The 18,657-nt window shown below is 40.3% G+C and overlaps 3 protein-coding genes across 13 annotated transcripts; 2 read left to right on the top strand and 1 right to left on the bottom strand.

Moving 5' to 3' along the window:
• Positions 1–596: 596 nt before the first annotated feature.
• f7l (coagulation factor VII, like) lies at positions 597–8,094 on the bottom strand. 6 transcript variants are annotated; one of them, XM_026363773.1, is made up of 12 exons: positions 7,819–8,094; positions 6,548–7,034; positions 6,396–6,459; positions 5,598–5,737; positions 5,120–5,197; positions 3,543–3,709; positions 3,434–3,458; positions 3,203–3,316; positions 2,976–3,116; positions 2,271–2,359; positions 1,977–2,097; positions 597–1,647 (listed from the first exon to the last, which is right to left on the bottom strand). In XM_026363773.1, the coding sequence occupies exons 4-12, from the start codon at positions 5,638–5,640 to the stop codon at positions 1,100–1,102; spliced, it is 1,326 nt and encodes a 441-aa protein (XP_026219558.1). In that variant the 5' UTR covers positions 5,641–5,737; positions 6,396–6,459; positions 6,548–7,034; positions 7,819–8,094; the 3' UTR covers positions 597–1,099. The 6 variants fall into 6 exon arrangements, with proteins under 6 accessions (XP_026219558.1, XP_026219559.1, XP_026219561.1 ...); XM_026363774.1 differs by lacking the exon at positions 6,396–6,459 and having other exon boundaries at positions 6,912–7,034; XM_026363776.1 differs by lacking the exons at positions 6,396–6,459; positions 6,548–7,034; positions 7,819–8,094 and adding an exon at positions 4,047–4,167 and having other exon boundaries at positions 5,120–5,211.
• A 391-nt stretch (positions 8,095–8,485) lies between these two features.
• On the top strand, positions 8,486–15,178 carry setdb2 (SET domain bifurcated histone lysine methyltransferase 2). Of its 6 annotated transcripts, none has more exons than XM_026363766.1 (13): positions 8,486–8,941; positions 9,357–9,470; positions 9,551–9,646; positions 10,452–10,597; positions 11,096–11,380; positions 11,892–12,220; positions 12,661–12,830; positions 12,899–13,146; positions 13,763–13,811; positions 13,923–14,107; positions 14,388–14,476; positions 14,559–14,754; positions 15,049–15,178. In XM_026363766.1, exons 1-12 carry the CDS (start codon positions 8,908–8,910, stop codon positions 14,740–14,742), a joined length of 1,929 nt encoding a protein of 642 aa, XP_026219551.1. In that variant the 5' UTR covers positions 8,486–8,907; the 3' UTR covers positions 14,743–14,754; positions 15,049–15,178. The 6 variants fall into 6 exon arrangements, 5 of the variants coding, with proteins under 5 accessions (XP_026219551.1, XP_026219553.1, XP_026219552.1 ...); XM_026363768.1 differs by lacking the exon at positions 15,049–15,178 and having other exon boundaries at positions 8,486–8,637; positions 8,848–8,941; positions 14,559–14,894; XM_026363767.1 differs by lacking the exon at positions 15,049–15,178 and having other exon boundaries at positions 8,486–8,763; positions 8,848–8,941; positions 14,559–14,894.
• creg1 (cellular repressor of E1A-stimulated genes 1) lies at positions 15,050–16,880 on the top strand. Its single transcript, XM_026363045.1, has 5 exons — positions 15,050–15,428; positions 15,849–15,968; positions 16,054–16,170; positions 16,562–16,639; positions 16,845–16,880. Exons 1-5 carry the CDS (start codon positions 15,060–15,062, stop codon positions 16,878–16,880), a joined length of 720 nt encoding a protein of 239 aa, XP_026218830.1. The 5' UTR covers positions 15,050–15,059.
• Positions 16,881–18,657: the final 1,777 nt, after the last annotated feature.

Raw genomic sequence — 18,657 nt, 5'->3', positions numbered from 1 at the left:
GAAACGACGAGGCGAAGAAGAATAAGATAAACGACGACGAGGACGACGACGACGAAGAAGAGAATAAGAGAAAACGACGACGACGACGACGAGAGAAAAGAAACGACTACGACGAGAAGAAGAAGAAACGACGACGAGAACGACGAAGAAGAAGAACGACGACGACGACGAAGAAGAGATAAACAACGACGAATGACGAATATAATAAATAAACTAACTACGACTACATAATAATTAAAACTATATATAACTACTACTATACTACTAATAATAATATAACACTACTACACTACTAATAAGAAACGATAAGAATAATAATAATAATAAACTACTACTACTACTACTACTACTAATAATAATAAACTACTACTACTACTAATAATAATAAACTACTACTACTACTAATAATAATAAACTACTACTACTACTAATAATAATAAACTACTACTAGTAATAATAATAATAAACACTATAATAATAAAACTACTACTACTAATAATACTAACTACAATATAAAAAACTACTGCTATAATAATATAACTACTACTACCAATAACAATAATAATATTAATAATTAACTCTGTCTAAAGCAGAAATGAAACAATATGAATGTTTTATTTCAATAACATATTTCTTACAATAACTCAAAGACTCAACATTTCAATATATAAAATAATCACCTTAGGACTTGTACTGGATTTAACATTAGCTATTATTTGATAACTAGTAGAAATCATAAAACCACCAGCATTCGTACAGTAAATATAGATAATAAACACTGTTTCTGATATAATTTGACATAACAGTAAAGTTTTTTAATGAAGTAGGTTAAGTCTTTAAACTGTATTATGCTCATTGTGTTATGTTGATCACTTACAGTGGAAACTATTTTTTGAACCAACAAAAGTCAAAAAACCCAAATGTTGCTAGATTTGCAGTTTTCCTCTGTGATAAATGTCATTTATTTACCTTTTAGTAGCCTGATTGTTTTTCATGTTCATTGTTATTTTTGAAAATTATATTACTAATTAAGATACATTTTTTGTTAGTAGTTTAAAACCCACTTTAGGATTTTTATGTCCCACTGCTTTGAACCATTTCAGCCAGTGGACTTGATCTCATCGATCCAGTCCAGGAAGTTGCTGACTCGGGTGTAGACTCCGTACATGTTTTCATTGGCACACCCCTTCCCCCAGCTCACCACCCCCGTCAGGAACCAGGTTTTCTGGTAGCGTGTTACCAGAGGGCCACCGCTGTCGCCCTCGCAGGCGTCCCGGCCTCCGGTCTTCAGCCCGGCACAGAGCATGTTCCTGGTGATATTGAGCTTGGTGTGGAGGCGGCACTCCTGCAGAGGGACCCTCGGTAGCTCTAGTCTCTGGAGCATCCTGGCAGGGGGACCATACTGCGCTAGGCGGCCCCAACCGGACACAGTGGAGTGGCGGATAGTGGCCAGCGTACGCCCGAATGTGCTGTTCCGGGCGGGAAGGCAAATGGGCACCACGTGGCGCCCCAGTTGCACCGGGGAGTAAAGCTTCAGCATGGCTAGGTCGCTGTCAGAACTGGACTTGTTGTAATTGGGATGGATCACAACTTTGTCCACTTGCTGCCTCTGCTCAGTCTGCTCGTCCGCCATCTGGTCATGTTTACCTTCACAGGGAGAGCGTTTTCTAATTTATAACAGCTGAGAGACCCATCACATTTCATTTTCTGTCTACTTCAGCTTCTGTCTTCTCTACAAAATCACGTCATGATACAATATGCAACTTAAACTAGGGCCAACATGAGACTCAAGGTCAGTCCGTTCTGCTCTGCTCTGCCCCTTCCCTCTGCTACACTCTGCTAACAGTTCTACCCAGTCGTTATGAAATTACAAAACAGCTAAAAATGCATGTTTTAGTTATAACTTGATGGTTGTGTGACATTATTCGAGGTATTATTATTATTATTATTGTCCCTGCTTATGAAAGTGTCATTACCAACAGTGACATAGAAGATGTTGTGGGGTTGCTGCCAAACACAGTGAGCTGCGGTTAAAATCCACTGATCTGACAAGACGATGGCTCCACACTTGAAGACAGTGTTTTCAGACAGTAGAGCCTGAAACAGAAGCAGTGTTTTATTATCTGCTTTCACTTAATCATTAATTACAAGTCTCCAAAATCTGGGTCGGAGCCAAACGACAAACTAATTCATCAACAGGACACGTTTTATAAGACTAGATTAAACAGCATTTAGATCGAATTATGGGATGTATTGTTTGCAAATCTTACCTGCCATGGACAGTGTCCTTTGGGGCAGATTTTTCCATTAACAACCCTCGGGACAACATGGGCTATTGGTCTTCCACAGGGAACGTCAACTAGACCAGAGACAAGCCAAAGAGTCGACACGTCACAGCCATACTTTGACCTCTCAGATGTTACAGGAAGTATTTTTTGTTTCTAATGCGTTAGACGTTAGTCCATTGGACAGATGGACGTATAAAGGTGTGACGTCACAACAATACCACCACAAAGCCACGTCGTTATGTCACTGTAGACATCTCTATCGGGTTTTCTACCGGATTTTCTTTTCGAATTGGGCAGGTGCTACACTGGTTTCTGTTTTAGTTGCGTGGGTCAGGACGCTGTGGTGGCGGCTGAGGGGGACATCACGGTTCATGGTGATGTTCTGTGTTGTGGACTGAAGTGATGAAAAATGATGAATGGGATTGGATTTCATAAGAAATTTCTTCTTAGAAATGGGGCCCAGGCTAGAGGAGGACTAATCAGACCTTTTTTAGGAACCCAGGGCTTCTTAAGTTACTTCATTTTAGTTGTTGCTGTAATATCAAAATTTCAAGTTGGTTACCTGGATGTTGCTAGATGGTTGCAATAGTGCTCTGAGTCACCACAGAGAAGTGGAAGAAGTCTAAATCGTTATTCAACCTAAGTGACAATCTTATGTTTCACCATCTCTCAAACATCATCTCAAACCTGTAGGTAAGCAGGTGCTGTTGTCCTGATCCAGACTGTATCCTGGAGCACAGAAACACACGTGAGAACGATCTGGATAATCTCTGCAGAAATGTTCACATCCTCCGTTTCTGTAGCGGCAACCGTGAGAGGTCGAACGAACTGTTGAGAGGGAAAAACAACCGTGTTTCCCAAGACATCAACAGTCGGGAACTCATAGAGGTTTCGGCTGTGGATGCTATGTCTACCTTTGTCACAGTGGGATCCATGGAAACCAGGTGGACATTTGCAGACGTAGGTGTTGAGATGGCGAGTACAAGTTGCACCGTTCTTACAGGGAGATGACAGGCAGTGATCCACCGCTGCAAACAGGAAGATTTCAACAAGCATTTCAACACCTGGAAGTTTTGTCTTTTGTCTTCATAACTGACAGTTCTGGATTCTTCTGAGTTACAAGTGTGATGTGAAGTGTTGGTTACCTGTGTACTTCCTCCAGAAGGCCTCCTGAAAAGCAGAAAAGCACGTTACTGACAAAAGCAGGAACGACTATAAACCACGTATGAAACTGCAGCGGGAGTCTCGACTGACCAGCTGCTGTGGCAGAGAAAAGATCTCCTTGGCCTCCTCGTAGGAACATTTCTCCTCCATACACTCTCGCTCCAGATTGCCTTGCTTCAACTCCTCCCACAGAAAGTTTGCACGACGACTGCGATGCAAGAAAACGCTGGCCTCTGGTCTGCTCACAAACACTCCAGCTTTATGTTAAAATGCAGAACAACAGTATAAAACAGGACTGAGGTTCATATGTGAAAAGCAACAGGACTGTGGGTAAAGTAAAGGCTGGTGTAATGGACAGATGTACAGTTAAGGGTGCTGCTAATGCTAGGACATTCATCATGAAGAGAAAAACAATAAGGAAACTTTATATGATTTTATCAGTAAGAACAGTGAACTGGTTCTTTACGACTGTTAACAAGGTAAAACCTCACTAGACAGAACAGACAGTCGGACAAATACAGAAACAAAAGAAGGAAATGACAAATCAATTATACAGATGAAGACGATGGAGAGGAAAGGAAACTGGTGACTGACCTCCAGGAACCCCAGTGCATGCTGGGAAGGAAATAATGAGAAGTTGTAGAAAGAAACATCGCTTCGTTTCTTTGCTGACAGACGCCATGTTTGTTCAGAACTGATCAAAGGTCAGAAACCTCCAGAAAACACACAAAATCCCGTCGGTGTCCCAAAAACACAAGAGAACAGTACAAACACTATGTGGACTCTTAAAAACCCTGAAACCTGCTTCTCAATAAGGTTCCTACAGCCGACAGCAGAGTCCCTCATTAACACTATTTCCTGCTAAGGTCACAACAGTTTTGGTTCGTTCTCACTATTTGTCTTTTTGTTCTTTCCCTCTGGTTTGACGTGGGCTGGAAAATGTTGATGTCACTCTCCTCCATGCACCAATCAGAACTGACCAGATGTTATGTAAAGATGTTTAAGTGAAAGGAAGTTAATACACAGTGACAACATGTGTGTTACACAGACACTGGAGGAAATGTAGACATGACAAGCATGAACTGGTCTTTAGTAAGATCCAGATATCAGTTAGCAAACACAGGATCAGCAGCTGCCGTGATGAATACTCAGCAGTTTTTAGTCGACTGCAGCGGCCTTCTCAAAGTTTCAGTTTGTGTTTCTTATGCAGTTTATGGTGGATTCTTTATCTGCTGTAGAGTCAGCCTCTGCACACTTCAGTTTCTGCAGGACATTTGTATCCTGCTGATATTTAGTGCAGAGTTTCCTGTGCTGCTGGCTGCCACAACTCAAAGTAGAATATCTCCAATCCCACACTTCACACTCAGTGGAGCGTCCACACATTTTCTTACGTGTCACAGTTATATATATATAACATACTTTTAATTTTTAATTTCATGAATATAAAAAGTAATGCTCTGTCCCTGATCAAAAACTGCACTTTTTCAAATTCAGTCATGTAAAATTCACCGAAACTCCGACCCTTGAGTTTTACTGTAGTGTGTTTTACAAATACACTTTATATTGTACTCTATTGGTAAGTTGTGTGATTTTATTTGTCACATGAGAAGAAAAAAACAGGACCCGCTCTGTAAATGGTTTTAAGTCTGAAATGTAGACTGACAAACCTTTAGTGTAGCCAGCCTGACCGAGGGGGTCCACAGCGCTCTGATGAACCTTGAGCCTCCTCGAAGGACACAGGAAACCTAAAACTCACAAACTGTTTGAGTGAGACAATAAGTGTTGGCAACTTTTCAGATTCAGTCTAAAGTATCTCAACATGATTCATTTAAGAAACAGAATCAGCTTCAAAAACTGTACCAGAGCTGATTAAAATCCTTTATTGAGAAGCAGTTTGTTATTATGAAAACATCTGGAACGTCTGCAGGAAGTGTGAGTGAGTATCAACAAGTGCAACAAGCTGGAAGCTGCAGATATTTATATTACATATTACAAGACATGTGGCAGCTCAGATGACAGGATGGCTGATTTCAGTGTTAGCTTCTCTACACTTGGAACTGTTGTTGTCTGCTGCCTGTATTTAAACTTTATTTTCTGTTAATATTTGTCAAAGACAAGTATCATAACAGTTACTTTCAGACAGACCTTGCAACCTTGCGACTGAAGCTCTGGCAGGTCTCCCAGGCATCCAGTCTCCTCAGAGCATCTTCAGCCTGCTGTCTCAGTGCACTTGGCACTTTGGGGTGAGGATGGGTGAGGTTCACAAACTCTACTGCTGCTGACACCTGATAGACAAGATGTTTGTTTGTGTGAGCAGCAAATACTACAAATAACATTAAAATGATTCAAGATTTGATATTAAGGGTTAGGGTTAGGAACGTAAACAGAGATTAACCCGCTGGAGTCGGGTATTCCTTTTGAGTTCGATTTTGCTAAACCTGGACCTGACCAACTGCAGCAGCCCCAGATCACAGCACTGCCCCCACAGACTTGTACAGTAGACACTAGACATGATGGGAGCATCACTTCACCCTCCTCTCTTCTTACCCTGATGCTCCATCACTCTGGATCAGGGTCAATCTGGACTCATCAGACCACATGACCTTCTTCCATTGGACAGTTCTTAACCAAGTTTCAGTAGTTTCATTAATCTCCTCAGATGTTTTCTTTGATTCATACCAATAATTTGACCCTTCTGAAAAAGGTTAACAACTTTTCCACGACCACATGATGTGTCTTCAGACATGGTTGTTTAAGAAATGAGAAGCTACTCACTGCATCAGTTAGGGTTAAAGAACTATAATCAATGCAGTCATTATCCAGTGGGAGGCTCTTACCTATTTACTAAGTTAAATCCAGGTGGTGACTTCTTTTGTGGACGGGCAGTGTACATTAAGATGTCACTATTTAATGATTAATCAATGGTGATGATCAGACACTCACAGTTTGCTCCTCATTGGCTGAGGCTGACAGCAGGATTTAGGGGAGGATCTGCAGATGTCAGAACCTAAAACCATGGAAAAGCACATTGAAGCCGAACAGATGTGGAGCTTGAAACAGCTGCAGAGACATATAATTGGGTGCATTTGTTTTACATTTGCATTTTGAGGTCGGTCTGCTCTCCTGCCAGTCTGCAAAGAATGAGCGGTGGAAAGACTCCGCGTACGTGCAGCTGTGGGTGCCAGGAGTGGTCAGGAACCGGACATAGTCCATAGTCCTGAGAAACATCTGTGAAACCTCTGGTGACGGGTGAGCGAGCCGCTCGGAGGGAACAGAGAATGTTTAGAGTGTGGTCACCTGCCTGAAGACCTGAACTCCACAGAGACAGATCAGAGGCCGATGCATAGCTGAGAGTTAGAAATGGAGTGAGCATGTTTATTATCACTCAGTATCAATGCTCTTAGTTTCTTAGCTAAGATAGCCTAGATGGACTATTGTGAGGAAACTGTAGCACTGTACCTTGGTGATAGTGGACTGAGCCCTTGGAGGACTTCCACAGATCCAGTTTATCATGGAGAATAACGTTACCAACCACATCAGGGCGCTTTGCACCGGACGACCAGGCAGTCCGCCCGCTACCAGCTGCAATAAAGAATCAGACCCAACAAACAAAACATTAGAGTTCTGACACTATAAGAGATATTGTAACTTTAATACCAGTTTGTTTGGAGCCTGTTTAATCTGATTTAAGACTTTTTAAGACCATTAATGAATCATTTTTAATCAAGACAAATATTTGCTTTTTCTTGTTGTTCAGACAAAATAAGGCATTTGTACAATTATGACATAAGACTATCGTGTTAATCATGTTATTATATAATAGAAAGTCATTCACAGTGCAGTGTTGAATAAAATGTTGAGAAATGTATTTTGATTAAAAAAAAAAAAAAAAAAGAATAAAGTGACCTCCGCACCTGCGCCATCTCACCTGAGGACAGACAACAAAACTTTACCCTGTGAAGCTGAATGGTCTTCAGCTGAAAATATAGTTTAGCATAAAAACATTGAAAATAAAGGATAAAGACCTAAGATACATTTTGATTCTATTCTTCCCTCTCCTCGTGACTTTTCTTGCTCTTTTCTTATTGGTTATTACTTTATTCTCTGTTTATTTCGTTTTTTCATTGGTCAAACTTGATTTCTTTGGTTTGCTTTTATTTTATTTCATTATATTTACAAAAGATTTAAATGCTTGTCTGGTCCTAAACTGTCCACCCAGACAGCAGGATGGTGAAACACCTTGATTGAGATGATTTACATGATATTTTTGTCTGAGCAGCAGTCTAAAATCCACAGTTAGTCTGACAACAAATATTATATAAATAATCTGCAGCAGTATCGTATTTGAAAAGTGCATTTGTCTTACTGGATTAAATTCTCTCAGCTTTCATGGAGCCAGTTGGTCTCTGTTCATCAGTCCGCGTTAAGTTCATTATTACAGTTACAAATCTACACCGGAAGTAGCTAAACTGGTTACTTAAAGCACAGATCTTCTCTTGTTAAAGCCAGCGACAATCTACATATGGTTCCTGACGTACAACGGCGTTTTCAAATGTATGATTTTTAGTTTTAAAGTTATTAAAACGGGAAATTTAACATAAAGTTTATGTTGACATGTGTGGCGGTACGGTGGTCGATGGAGGTCAATACAAAAAGCGGAGCTGTTGATGGGTTGGTGTTTTGTCCAGAGTACGGTCTCCCAGGGACCAACACTGGTCTGTAAACTGACACGTACAGCATGTCAAACAGCTTTCTATTTTATTTTGGTTTGTTTGGTTCAATCTTTACATTTACATTACATTTACATTTACAATCTTCTCCTCTGTTCAAAACTCCACAGTTTGTAATTGTATCTTTAGAAACAAAATGTACCGTTTTAACAAATCACTGGTCATACAAAAGTGAAAGTGCTGGTTTATAAAACTTGTGTATACGAATGTTAAATATTTGAAGGAAAAAGTTTAAATTAACTATAAACTGGTGCAATCAGGGAAACCGTGCCTGTAAGACCGACCTCTGGGCCACATAGCATCACTACGGCAGCCGTTGTGGACCAAATGATCTTCTCAGCGTAAATCTGTTCAACGTCGAGTGTGGAAATGAATTAAAGTTAACTAATAGTGTTTAGATATTACACACGTAATTATCAGTGAATGGTACTTTAGAACTATTCTGCTTGTGTTTGGTTAGTAACTGTGTGCTACACTTGATAAATGAAGAAGCAGCTAACGTTTGGTAGCTACATTACGCTAGCTAATGAAACAACAGTTAACTAGTATTTAGCTACATCTGAATATCAAATGAAATCGAGGTGACGTTAAATTAATGTCTGATAGGAACAACTATTTTATTTGTAAAGCTGTTCATAAAAGTACCCCCATCATTTTCTTTGCAGTTTAGAAAGATTGTTTGCTAACGAAGCTAGCTGAGTGCTAGCACACTAGCTACTGTTGAAATGGAGGAAGCTTCATTAAACCCACAGGACGTTGGTAAGAACAATGTTGAGTTTTCACGTTGGAAATGTGTTCGAACTGTTCGTCTGAGCCTCAGCTGGTTTCTGTGTGATAACGTGAAGTTAAACCAGGAAAACCTACCGACCTAACGAATAAGAAATTAACAAGAAACGTGGTTCTAAACAGTTTTTCACACACTGTGTTAATCCAGTGTTTTCACTAAGTCTGGAGTCGATAAAGAAAGCAAAAAGTTGTTATTTTTTCTTAATTAATTTTACAAATTTAAAATGTTTTAATGGATTTTATTTTATTTAGACTTTCTATGTTCATTTAGGCCAGATCAAATCTGCAGAAATAGTCCAGTATGGTCTGGTTGGATAAAACTAGAGAAACATCTGAGGAATAGCTTTAGAATATAGTACTGACAATTTGTCCTTTGTGCATTTCTTAGAAAGAGCCAAAGCCTTTTGGGCTGACGAGGATGTGGACCAGGTTTTTGATAGGGTTCTTGTGTACCTGAAACACCTGAAGAGAGCCCTGGAGAAGAACACGGCAACAGATAAAGGTTGGACTTTTAACCTAAACTCTTGGTTGACGTCTTTAGTCGTGTTTCCAATTGTGATGTTTGTGTTGTTTGTTAATCAGAGTTCGTTCATGGCTTGAAGCTGCTTGAGTCTCTGGATTTGTCTCATCCGGTCTCCAGTCAGGACTCGTCTGTGGTCCAGGTGGTCATCGGCTCAGGTAACCACATAGTTTTATGCTGAAAATCCTATTTTACCAGTATAAACAAGTAGTTATTCATAGATTCTGCAGGGAGAAGGGTTTTTAACTGTTTTGGTGGTAAATTGTTTCAGATATGAAGTTGAGTCAGATGTTTGTCTTTTCATTTGTCCTAAAATATGTATTTAATTTTTTTTCTCAGACTTTATTCATAGTTGAATGTCTTGACTTAACTCTCAGGTGGATTTGATTGAGTCATCGGAGGCTTGTTCAGTAAATCAACCTGCAGCGGTTGTTCCCAAGTTATAAATATGACTGAGCATTGTGATAATGAGGAAACAAAGCAGTGGCAGGTTCAGATTGTTATTCTCAGCAAAGAGAAGCTTTCTCAGAGTCATGTCATGCTGATCTGGAGATTTCTAAGGGGCAGAGCATGAATGTTAAGAAGGCTTTGTGTAATCAGTTTTAATCAAAGCCTGATCAGGCATCAATACATCAAGTTTTGTTAACCAAAAGTTAAAAAAGTCAAAAAGAAACTTCAGCACATACACAGAACGGAACACATTACTGGAACAAGACTCCAATCAGCAAATGTTCTGAAGACTGCCGTAGTGGTCTCAGAGGATCCTTGAATGTTTGGGCTTGTTTTATTTGCTGAAAAGTGGTTTAAAAACTGTATTGTCTTGACCTCAAAGCTTGACCTCAAAACTAAAGATGTGATCACTGTCAATGTAGGAGTCTTCAGTTTAAAAAGAAAAGGGAATCTAAAAGTCACATGTATGTAAAGTCATAACTGTATTTTATTTTGGTGTGTTTGCCTACCGAGGTGAGGTGATGTCAGCTGATTTCCACAGCCCGATTTCTCCCCCCCTACCTTCTTCAAATGGTATATCGAGCCCTGCAGGAAGAGAGGAGTTGCTGCCTCCTCTGACCCCTGTCCAGTTGCAGTACCAGCTCCACTCCTGCTGCAAGGTAACATACACAGTAGACGAGTATTTATAGCAGTATCATACATAAAGCTCTGAAGAAGCTCTGAAATAATTTTTCCTTCTGTATATCAAGGTATGATATACAGTATGGTATAAATGTGTAGAGAAGGTTTAACTTTAACTTTTAGAATTAGACTCATAACTGAAATTAATGCATCTCAGTGGAAATCTGCCATTTTTATTTTTTCATTTTTTATTTATCAGTTTTACAAAAACTACATTTACACTTTTGCTTTGTATTTTTAATAATTAGATCTTGTAGAGAGAAGAAGCTAAATAGTTGATAACATAAATTAATTTGTTGTTGAAAAATGTAAAATATTTTGGCAGTTCCTGTTTTCCAAGGGTATTTGTAATTTCATCATCGTCATTTTTATATCATAGTTTCTGTTGTTGAGAAATGAACACTGTATTATATACAGTATACACTGTATAGTACTTGGTGTCTGTACTTACACATTTATCTTTTTTTTCCTTCAAGGCCTGTCTGACCAGTTATCGCACTATGCCTCTGTCCAAATGTCAGTTCTGGGGTCAGAACCCGCTGAAGGTACCGCTGCTCTGTGGCTTTAAGAGGCTGAGTGCTCTGCCTCTGATGTCATCCAGAGGGGGCGCAGTGTCAGTAGATGTAGGGGCGGAGCCTTCAGAGGAAATTGGCTTCGAAAACTCAGATGTTGTTTACAAAGCACCATGTGGTCAGAGCCTTCGTAACCACGACGATGTGATGCGTTTCCTGTTGGCTACAGAAAGCTATGACATCCTGCAGGTCAGCTGGAAGAAGAGCTCACATCCCATAATGTAAAAGTACTAGAAATACAGTATTAAAGTAGAACAGAAGGAGGTTCATGGTCATTAAAGAGGGATGTCTGGAAGTTTAGTCATGGCAACTGGACTTCCTTTAGTTAGGTGAAACGTTTCGCTACTCATCCAAGTAGCTTCTTCAGTCTGAAGATAGTTGGTTAGAGGCCGCAAATTTATGCTCCAAGGCTGGTTTCACTCCACCCCTTGCCCTGAATAGGCTCGTTAGGTGAAACAAAGGCAAAGACTGAAGAAGCTACTTGGATGAGTAGCGAAACGTTTCACCTAACTAAAGGAAGTCCAGTTGCCATGACTAAACTTCCAGATAACTTCACCTGGACGACTGAGAATCTTCACCGACATCTTAAAGAGGGATGGTTACACTGAAGTACAGCACTGTTAAAAGACGCACATTATGACTTTCACCAAAGTGTAAAATGGACCAAGGACAATCCGTCTTTGTTTTCTGCTTCCTTCAGGTGGACTTTTTCACCTTTAACCCCTCTGTTCGGCTCGACCCTCCTGTCACGGCTGTCCCTCGACGGCCGGAGCTGGACCTGAGTCGTGGCGTGGAACCCACGCCAGTGGAGCTGTGTCCTGGGGATGGTGGTGCTCGACCACCCGACTTCAGATACAGGAAAGACCGCTGGCCTCATGGGTGTTTTCTGAGCAGTGGCCCAACGTTGTTCAACGTCTGCTGCGACTGTACTGACGGCTGCACTGACGCACAAAGCTGTACCTGCATCGCAATGACCAGAGGAGGGCAGCACTACACCTATCACAGGCTGGCCGGGCCTGTCCCATCAGGGTAAAAGAAGACCACAAGAAATATTGATGTTTCATATTATTTTCACTATGAGTTTATCTGTGAAAATAATGTAGATAGTGAATAATCTACTTTATATGTACACTACTATTACTTTACTTTTAAACTACTTACATACTATATAAACAGAAGGAGAGTTGTAGGTATGCTGTGTAGCTGGAAATTACTGGATAAATTCAGCCTAAATAAGTTGAAGCACATTTGAAAAACATTACGTCTTAAAAACTTTGTCTAACAGTAAATATTCTTCTAAAATATTTTCTGAATTATCAATTGTCATGTCTAAAAAGTAAAAAAGTCCAAAATACAGTGATAACAGTTACAGGTGACATCGGGTTTTATCCGACCAGGTGATAAAGATGAAACAAAAACTCATTAGAAGCTGATTCTGCAGCTTTAATAAAGTGTTTTATGTGTCTTAGTCTGTATGAATGTGGTCCATGGTGCGACTGTGAACGAGCTCGCTGTCAGAACCGTCTGGTCCAGAGAGGAATCAGAGTTCGGCTCCAAGTCTTCCAGACTGTAGAGCGTGGCTGGGGCGTCCGTTGCCGTGACGACCTGGACCGGGGCACATTTGTCTGCACATACGCAGGTGAGACGCCGACGATCAGTCACAGTTCAGACCATCAGTTCCATTCGTGAATTAAATCAAATGTGTAGGTGTGGTCCTGCGGAGGGTCCAGAGTCCCACTGAGCCTCCGCCATCAAAGCTGATGAGATGCGACCTTCCATCAGACGACGAAGTGGAGGTTGTCACAGAGTGGCTTGCCCCACCAGTGCAGAAGGGGCGCAGCAACGTGCTGGAAACACCCCCGCCAGTGTCCCCCTCCACCTCACCACCACTGCACGTCCCAGTGATCCAGAGACCCAACGACACCACCTCCACCACAGCTCAGGACAGAGACGAGGTTTGCATCAAATCTGACATCTGGCTTTTACATCATCCGCCCTTCTTCATTCTAAACTTAATCAAAATCTAATTCTTTATTCAAACAAACAACAGTCACTGTTCTGCTGTTGGTAAATCAGCCAATTAATTTCTCAACTAATTAATCAATCAATACATTTATGGAATTCATAGGTTGAAGGAAGTGCTCAGAATTTAGAAGCTAAAATGTAAAAAAGTTTCAGTTATTAAAACAAATTGTTTGATAGAAATGGAATAGAAATGTATGTTTTTAGTTTTTTAGTCTGACGTCAGGATTTCAAAATTAACCCACAATGAAGACTTTAGTTAGGAGAAGTCAGTTTCCACAGCAGAGTAAAAGGATTTCTGACATGGAATAAACAAATAAACAGACAAGGAGATGTCAAATGTTTCTGGAAGTATCAGAATTTACATTTAATACTGTTACAGGAGGAGCAACACTGAATAAATAAAGATTAAAGAATATAATGCCTGTTTTGCGATTCTGTTATATAGAGGTTTTCTTTGTGATCAAGATCAAGTCCAGCTTTACACCAGTGATTCACCCAGGAGTTAATTTATTGTTCATTAAATAAATGATAATGTTTTGTCTTCAGGTTCAGACAAAGTTGGTGGGAAATGCAGAGTCATCGTCTCCTTCAGCAGGTACAACAAGCAAATCTAAAACAAAACAGACGATTGTGGATCAATTTGGTGAAAACACATTTTAAACCCTCAGTTTAGTCATGGCACATTCCTGATTCAAATTCAATTCAGTTTCTGAAGGTGAAATGACTGGATCCTGTTCATCGGGTGAGAAGAAGAAGGCAACGACTTCAGGCGCAGCAAATGTCACCAAGGTGGAGACGGACAAACAGAGCGGTTTAAAGAGAACAGTAAATGTAGAAGGAGTTTACTTTGTAGATGCCACCAAAGAGGGAAACGTGAGCCGCTTCATTAACGTAAGTGACCGAGTCTGTGTGAGCCTTTAAAATAATCTTCATTCATGTGTCTATAAACAGGATGGATGGGATGGAAAACAAAAAAACATAAACGGAGAAAATATTGGTACGCCAAGTCCTGTAGAAAAAAACTGTAATTTTCTTTATATGTTACATTTTCTAGAAATCCCCAGATCACAGAAAGGGGCCATGATTTGATTGTGTCTGAGGAGGAAATGATAATAGATTACTGAAGTTTGGTATGAAACGCTGCCTTCCACCCTGTCTCTGCTTCGTACAGCACAGCTGCAGGCCGAACCTTTTTATTCAGAACATCTTCACCGACTCTCACGACCCGGGTTTCCCTGTCATTGCCTTCTTCACCAACAGGTGAGGATGAGGAGCTTCACATACAGGTGATGATTGTTACTGTTGTCAGTCTGTACTGACCATTGTGTTGTTCTCTATTCAGGGTTGTTAAAGCCGGCACTGAGCTGACCTGGGATTACTCTACCGACATACAAACCGCCTCGCTTCCCAAACAGGAAGTACCCTGTCTTTGTGGCAGTAGCAGTTGTCAGGGTCACTTCACCGTTGAGGAAAACCTTTGTGATGTCTGCGAGGCTGAAGGTCCAGGAGTGATTGAATCTCACTGATCAGATCACCAGGTGCAGAAACTCCAACTGACAAAACAACACAAAACTATCTATTTTTATACCTTCACGTTTTAATAAAGTGGTTTAAAGTCAGATTCTGTGCAAATGAGCAAATGATGTTTTTATAAATAAAAGGACTTTGGTAAATCAAATGTTTTATTTTGATATTTGTGTGTGTGTGTGTATGAAGGGGGGATTTTAAATATGGATTTTATTGATGTTATACTTTTATCCTGGAACTTTGTAACCGCCACCACAGCTCTTATTTTGACATTGAGTAGAGCGGTGTTGTCTTTTATTTTGAAGCTTCAGACCGGATGTCTGCTTGTTGTTTATCTGAGGAGCTCCGGTCCTTCTCACCGACTGTCCCACACATTCAGAGGCCGACCATGAACCTCCTTCTGCGGGCTACCTGTGTGTTCCTTCTCGGCCTTTTCTGGGCCTCCGTCTCTCCGTCCTCCTCGTCGCGGTTCCGGATCCCACCTCACGACCAGGTGGCCCGGGTCGCTCGTTTCGTCGTCCACCAGTGCGACTGGGCCTCCATGGCCACCATCTCCACCCACAAGCCGGTGGTGGGGCAGCCGTTCTCCAACGCCTTCTCCATCAGCGACGGGCCGAAGGACTCGAGCTCCGGGGTTCCCTACATGTACCTGACCCGCATGGAGGTCTCCGTGCAGGACCTGGAGGTAGGAGTCCTGCAGCTCGAGCTGTGATCAGCTGGGTTGTACATTAATCATAATGTTTCCAATGTGTTCAAAACCTCCACAGGAACAGTTTTACCACTAATAAAGATATATATTTAAAATTTTCTAAAACTTATATTTACCTCTAAATCCAAATCAAATATTTCCTCTTCTCCAGTGTTTTTGCAGATTTGAATATTTTAACAAGTGACCTATTTCTCTCTAAGTCCACATTCTCTACTTCTCCAAAATAACACAGCTGTGGTCTGGGATTTCTGCAACAGCAGAGTTTCTACCATGACGCAGCGGTTGTTGAACAGTGACTCAGCAGTTTGGGAGATAAAGTCACATGTTGCTGAATGATAAACAGCAGAAGCAGATGATCCCACAGACAGGAGATAAACAGCACTATGTCTCCTGCAGGTGAACCCTGTGGCGTCTCTGTCCATGTCTCTGGCTCAGACTGATTACTGCAGACAGCAGGGCTTCGACCCTCAGAGTCCTCTCTGTGCCCACGTCATCCTGTCTGGATCAGTCATTGAGGTACAAATACACACCGATACTCACTCTTGTGTATCCAGGTGGTAATGTCACATGACCTCTGCCCTCCATCCTTCCTCTTGTCCAGATAAACGGGACTGAGGAGGCCGATTATGCAAAGAAAGCTCTGTTTAGTCGACACCCGGAGATGATCGACTGGCCGTCAGATCACAACTGGTTCTTCGCCAAGTTCAAAATCACGCAGGTTTTTCTACTACTGCTACTGCTAGTACTACTATTATTATACCACTACTACTACCAAAGCTGCTGCTGGTACCATATAAAACTTCATGTGGTTACCACTATTACTACTAATGCTAATTCACTTGTTGCTAACACTACAATGCTGCAGCTACTATAACTGTTATTACTGCCGCTGCTACTGCTGCTGTTACTATTAGAATTAGTACAGTACTCCACTGCCAGTATATCTTTAAGTGCTGCTGTAAAATCTATCCCTGGTACAAGTACTGCTAAGATTACTATAAACACTTCCACTACAGCTATTGTTTCTAATACTACTGCTGCTTTCCTAGTAGTACTACTGGTATTGCATTTGATGCTACTAGTAGTAATGTTCCTCCTCCGTGTTTCAGGTGTGGGTGTTGGATTATTTTGGGGGTGTGAAGACCGTGACTCCTGAGGAATATTTCCAGGCTTCACCGTACAAGACTGTAAGGAACAAAAAGTAAAATCTTTTATTATAATTATGAAATACGTTCAAGTCCAAGGTCAAAATTCTTACAACCATTCTTATACTTGAGAATAAGAAGAATTTTTATTTCATCAGTTGATGAAACTGGCCTGATGTCAGTTTCCTTCTTTATTTTGAACAAACGTGAGTTTTGACTTGGTCACTGGTTGAGTTTTTGTGTCCAGGAGGTCGGAGGAGCCAAGCTGGGGATCGATCTGTGAGCTGGGAGATCTGCTGAGGTTGTCAGTTTGAATCCCACATCATTCGTCCCCATGTCAACTATTAACTCGACATGAAATTCAATCAAATGTTCCTCAGGGGCTTCACTACCTTTTGTTTTCAGTATCACAATGTGAGTTATGTAACAAGCAGGAGCAAAAAGAATGAAATCTGAATGAACTGGATCAATTCAATTATTGAAAATAAAAATAAATAAATAACTAAAATGTTAATTATTTAGCAGTTTGGCAAATATAGAATATATATTTGTATATATATATAATATAATATATTCAGATCACTGTATTGGACAATGGAGTGCAGTCGTTAATACTAATGAATTAATTTTCAGTTTGTTTCTATGATCACAGCTAGAAGTATGAATATATGTATAATTAAATGCGTGTGTGAAATGAGGTTAAATGTGTGGTTTAGTCTCAAATTAGATGCCACCTGTAGTGTTAGAGATTGGCCACTGGAGGGAACGACTGAGCTGAAACGGACCAGGAGCCTCCAATCATCCAAATTTTCTGTTTCTCAGTGCAGAGGGATTGGAAATAATTATATTTTCCTTTGACTTAGTGCAGTTATCTCGTTCTTTGTTGTCTCAAGCTCAAAACTGACTCTTTGTTAGTTACCCTGTAACAGGAAACATGTTTTAATTTGATTCTTTTTTTCTCTTTACCCCTTCATTTTGGTTTTGTAGCTCCTTGCAGCTCCGCACACCAAACTCTGTTCACTGAAACTAAAAGATTTAAATTGTTCGATACGATTTGCACTAGAAACCCCAGAATATGCTCTTGTCTTGCTTCTGAAACTAGCTTTACTTTATAACTTTGTCATGGATTAACAGAACCAAACTGTCAGTATAAAGTAAAAGTGGAAAAATATTGTGTCATATGTTTCATAATTAAATTCCTCATTCTTAAGTAACATGAACTGTCCCACTTTGGCTGGGGATAAAAGCAGTAAAATGTAATAAACATACACAACATTACACTATAGGTTTTTATTTAAGAGAACAAATATTAGCTAAAGCTATTAGCTATAATAGCCACTTAACACAAACCTTATTTTGTATTTCAGTAACTAGTCTTAGCCATCAACATGCTTTACAAATCTTGTCGGAGCTGTAGTTGTTGGACGTTTTGTACGAATTAAATTCTGTAACCCCTTAAAAACAGTACATTTTATAACTCAAGGTTTACTCTCTACTTTTTGCAATGCTTTTACAATATTTTTTTCATTTTCTTTAGTGTCAGATCAAGCTACTCCTTCCCACTCCACTGATTTGCTCATTTCAGTAAGCGAAAGTTAGATGTTGTCGTCTGTTCTTTGTAAAATGACAAACTGTCCAAATCTGGACAAAATGGCCACCGTGTTACAAAAAATACACAAAAAAGTCGAGAAGGGGGTGGGGTTTATTGTATACACTGGGCGTGGCTTATATAACTGGACACAGGGGCGGGGCTTAAAGTTCTGAAGTGTTCGTAATCAGATAAACAGTGTAGCTTTAAATCCCACTGTCTATTGAATGTTCGAGTTGTGTGATGCCTTAAACAATATTTTTTCATTTTTCTACTGCTGAGTGGAAACATCTGTTTTCATAATACTACTAAAATAAATGAGATTTTATTTTTCTGGTCAATTTATAAATAAAGTTTTTTTCCACCAAAACATTTCAGCCTTTGTTTTTGTGTAAAAAAGCAGAACAATGCATCCTTAATGTATAGTTTGTGTAAAAAATAACAACAGCTGTCAAGTACATGAACAGCATTT

The sequence above is a fragment of the Anabas testudineus genome, chromosome 2 (assembly GCF_900324465.2).
Source record: "Anabas testudineus chromosome 2, fAnaTes1.2, whole genome shotgun sequence".
NCBI lineage: Eukaryota > Metazoa > Chordata > Actinopteri > Anabantiformes > Anabantidae > Anabas > Anabas testudineus.
This window is presented reverse-complemented; position numbering and strand designations above follow the sequence as displayed.

What these genes read in the sequence shown, in the direction of transcription:
- f7l (XM_026363773.1), bottom strand. Translation starts at nt 5,640, where the DNA reads ATGCCTGGGAGACCTGCCAGAGCTTCAGTCGCAAGGTTGCAAG. An exon ending in TTTCTCTGCCACAGCAGCTG is followed by an intron (nt 3,459 to 3,542) that starts GTCAGTCGAGAC and finishes TCTGCTTTTCAG; the next exon opens with GAGGCCTTCTGGAGGAAGTA. An exon ending in AAGGACACTGTCCATGGCAG is followed by an intron (nt 2,098 to 2,270) that starts GTAAGATTTGCA and finishes CTTCTGTTTCAG; the next exon opens with GCTCTACTGTCTGAAAACAC.
- setdb2 (XM_026363766.1), top strand. Translation starts at nt 8,908, where the DNA reads ATGGAGGAAGCTTCATTAAACCCACAGGACGTTG. An exon ending in CCAGGTGGTCATCGGCTCAG is followed by an intron (nt 9,647 to 10,451) that starts GTAACCACATAG and finishes TTGCCTACCGAG; the next exon opens with GTGAGGTGATGTCAGCTGAT. An exon ending in GTCATCGTCTCCTTCAGCAG is followed by an intron (nt 13,812 to 13,922) that starts GTACAACAAGCA and finishes AATTCAATTCAG; the next exon opens with TTTCTGAAGGTGAAATGACT.
- creg1 (XM_026363045.1), top strand. Translation starts at nt 15,060, where the DNA reads ATGTCTGCTTGTTGTTTATCTGAGGAGCTCCGGTCCTTCTCACCGACT. An exon ending in TCTCCGTGCAGGACCTGGAG is followed by an intron (nt 15,429 to 15,848) that starts GTAGGAGTCCTG and finishes TGTCTCCTGCAG; the next exon opens with GTGAACCCTGTGGCGTCTCT. An exon ending in CCAAGTTCAAAATCACGCAG is followed by an intron (nt 16,171 to 16,561) that starts GTTTTTCTACTA and finishes TCCGTGTTTCAG; the next exon opens with GTGTGGGTGTTGGATTATTT.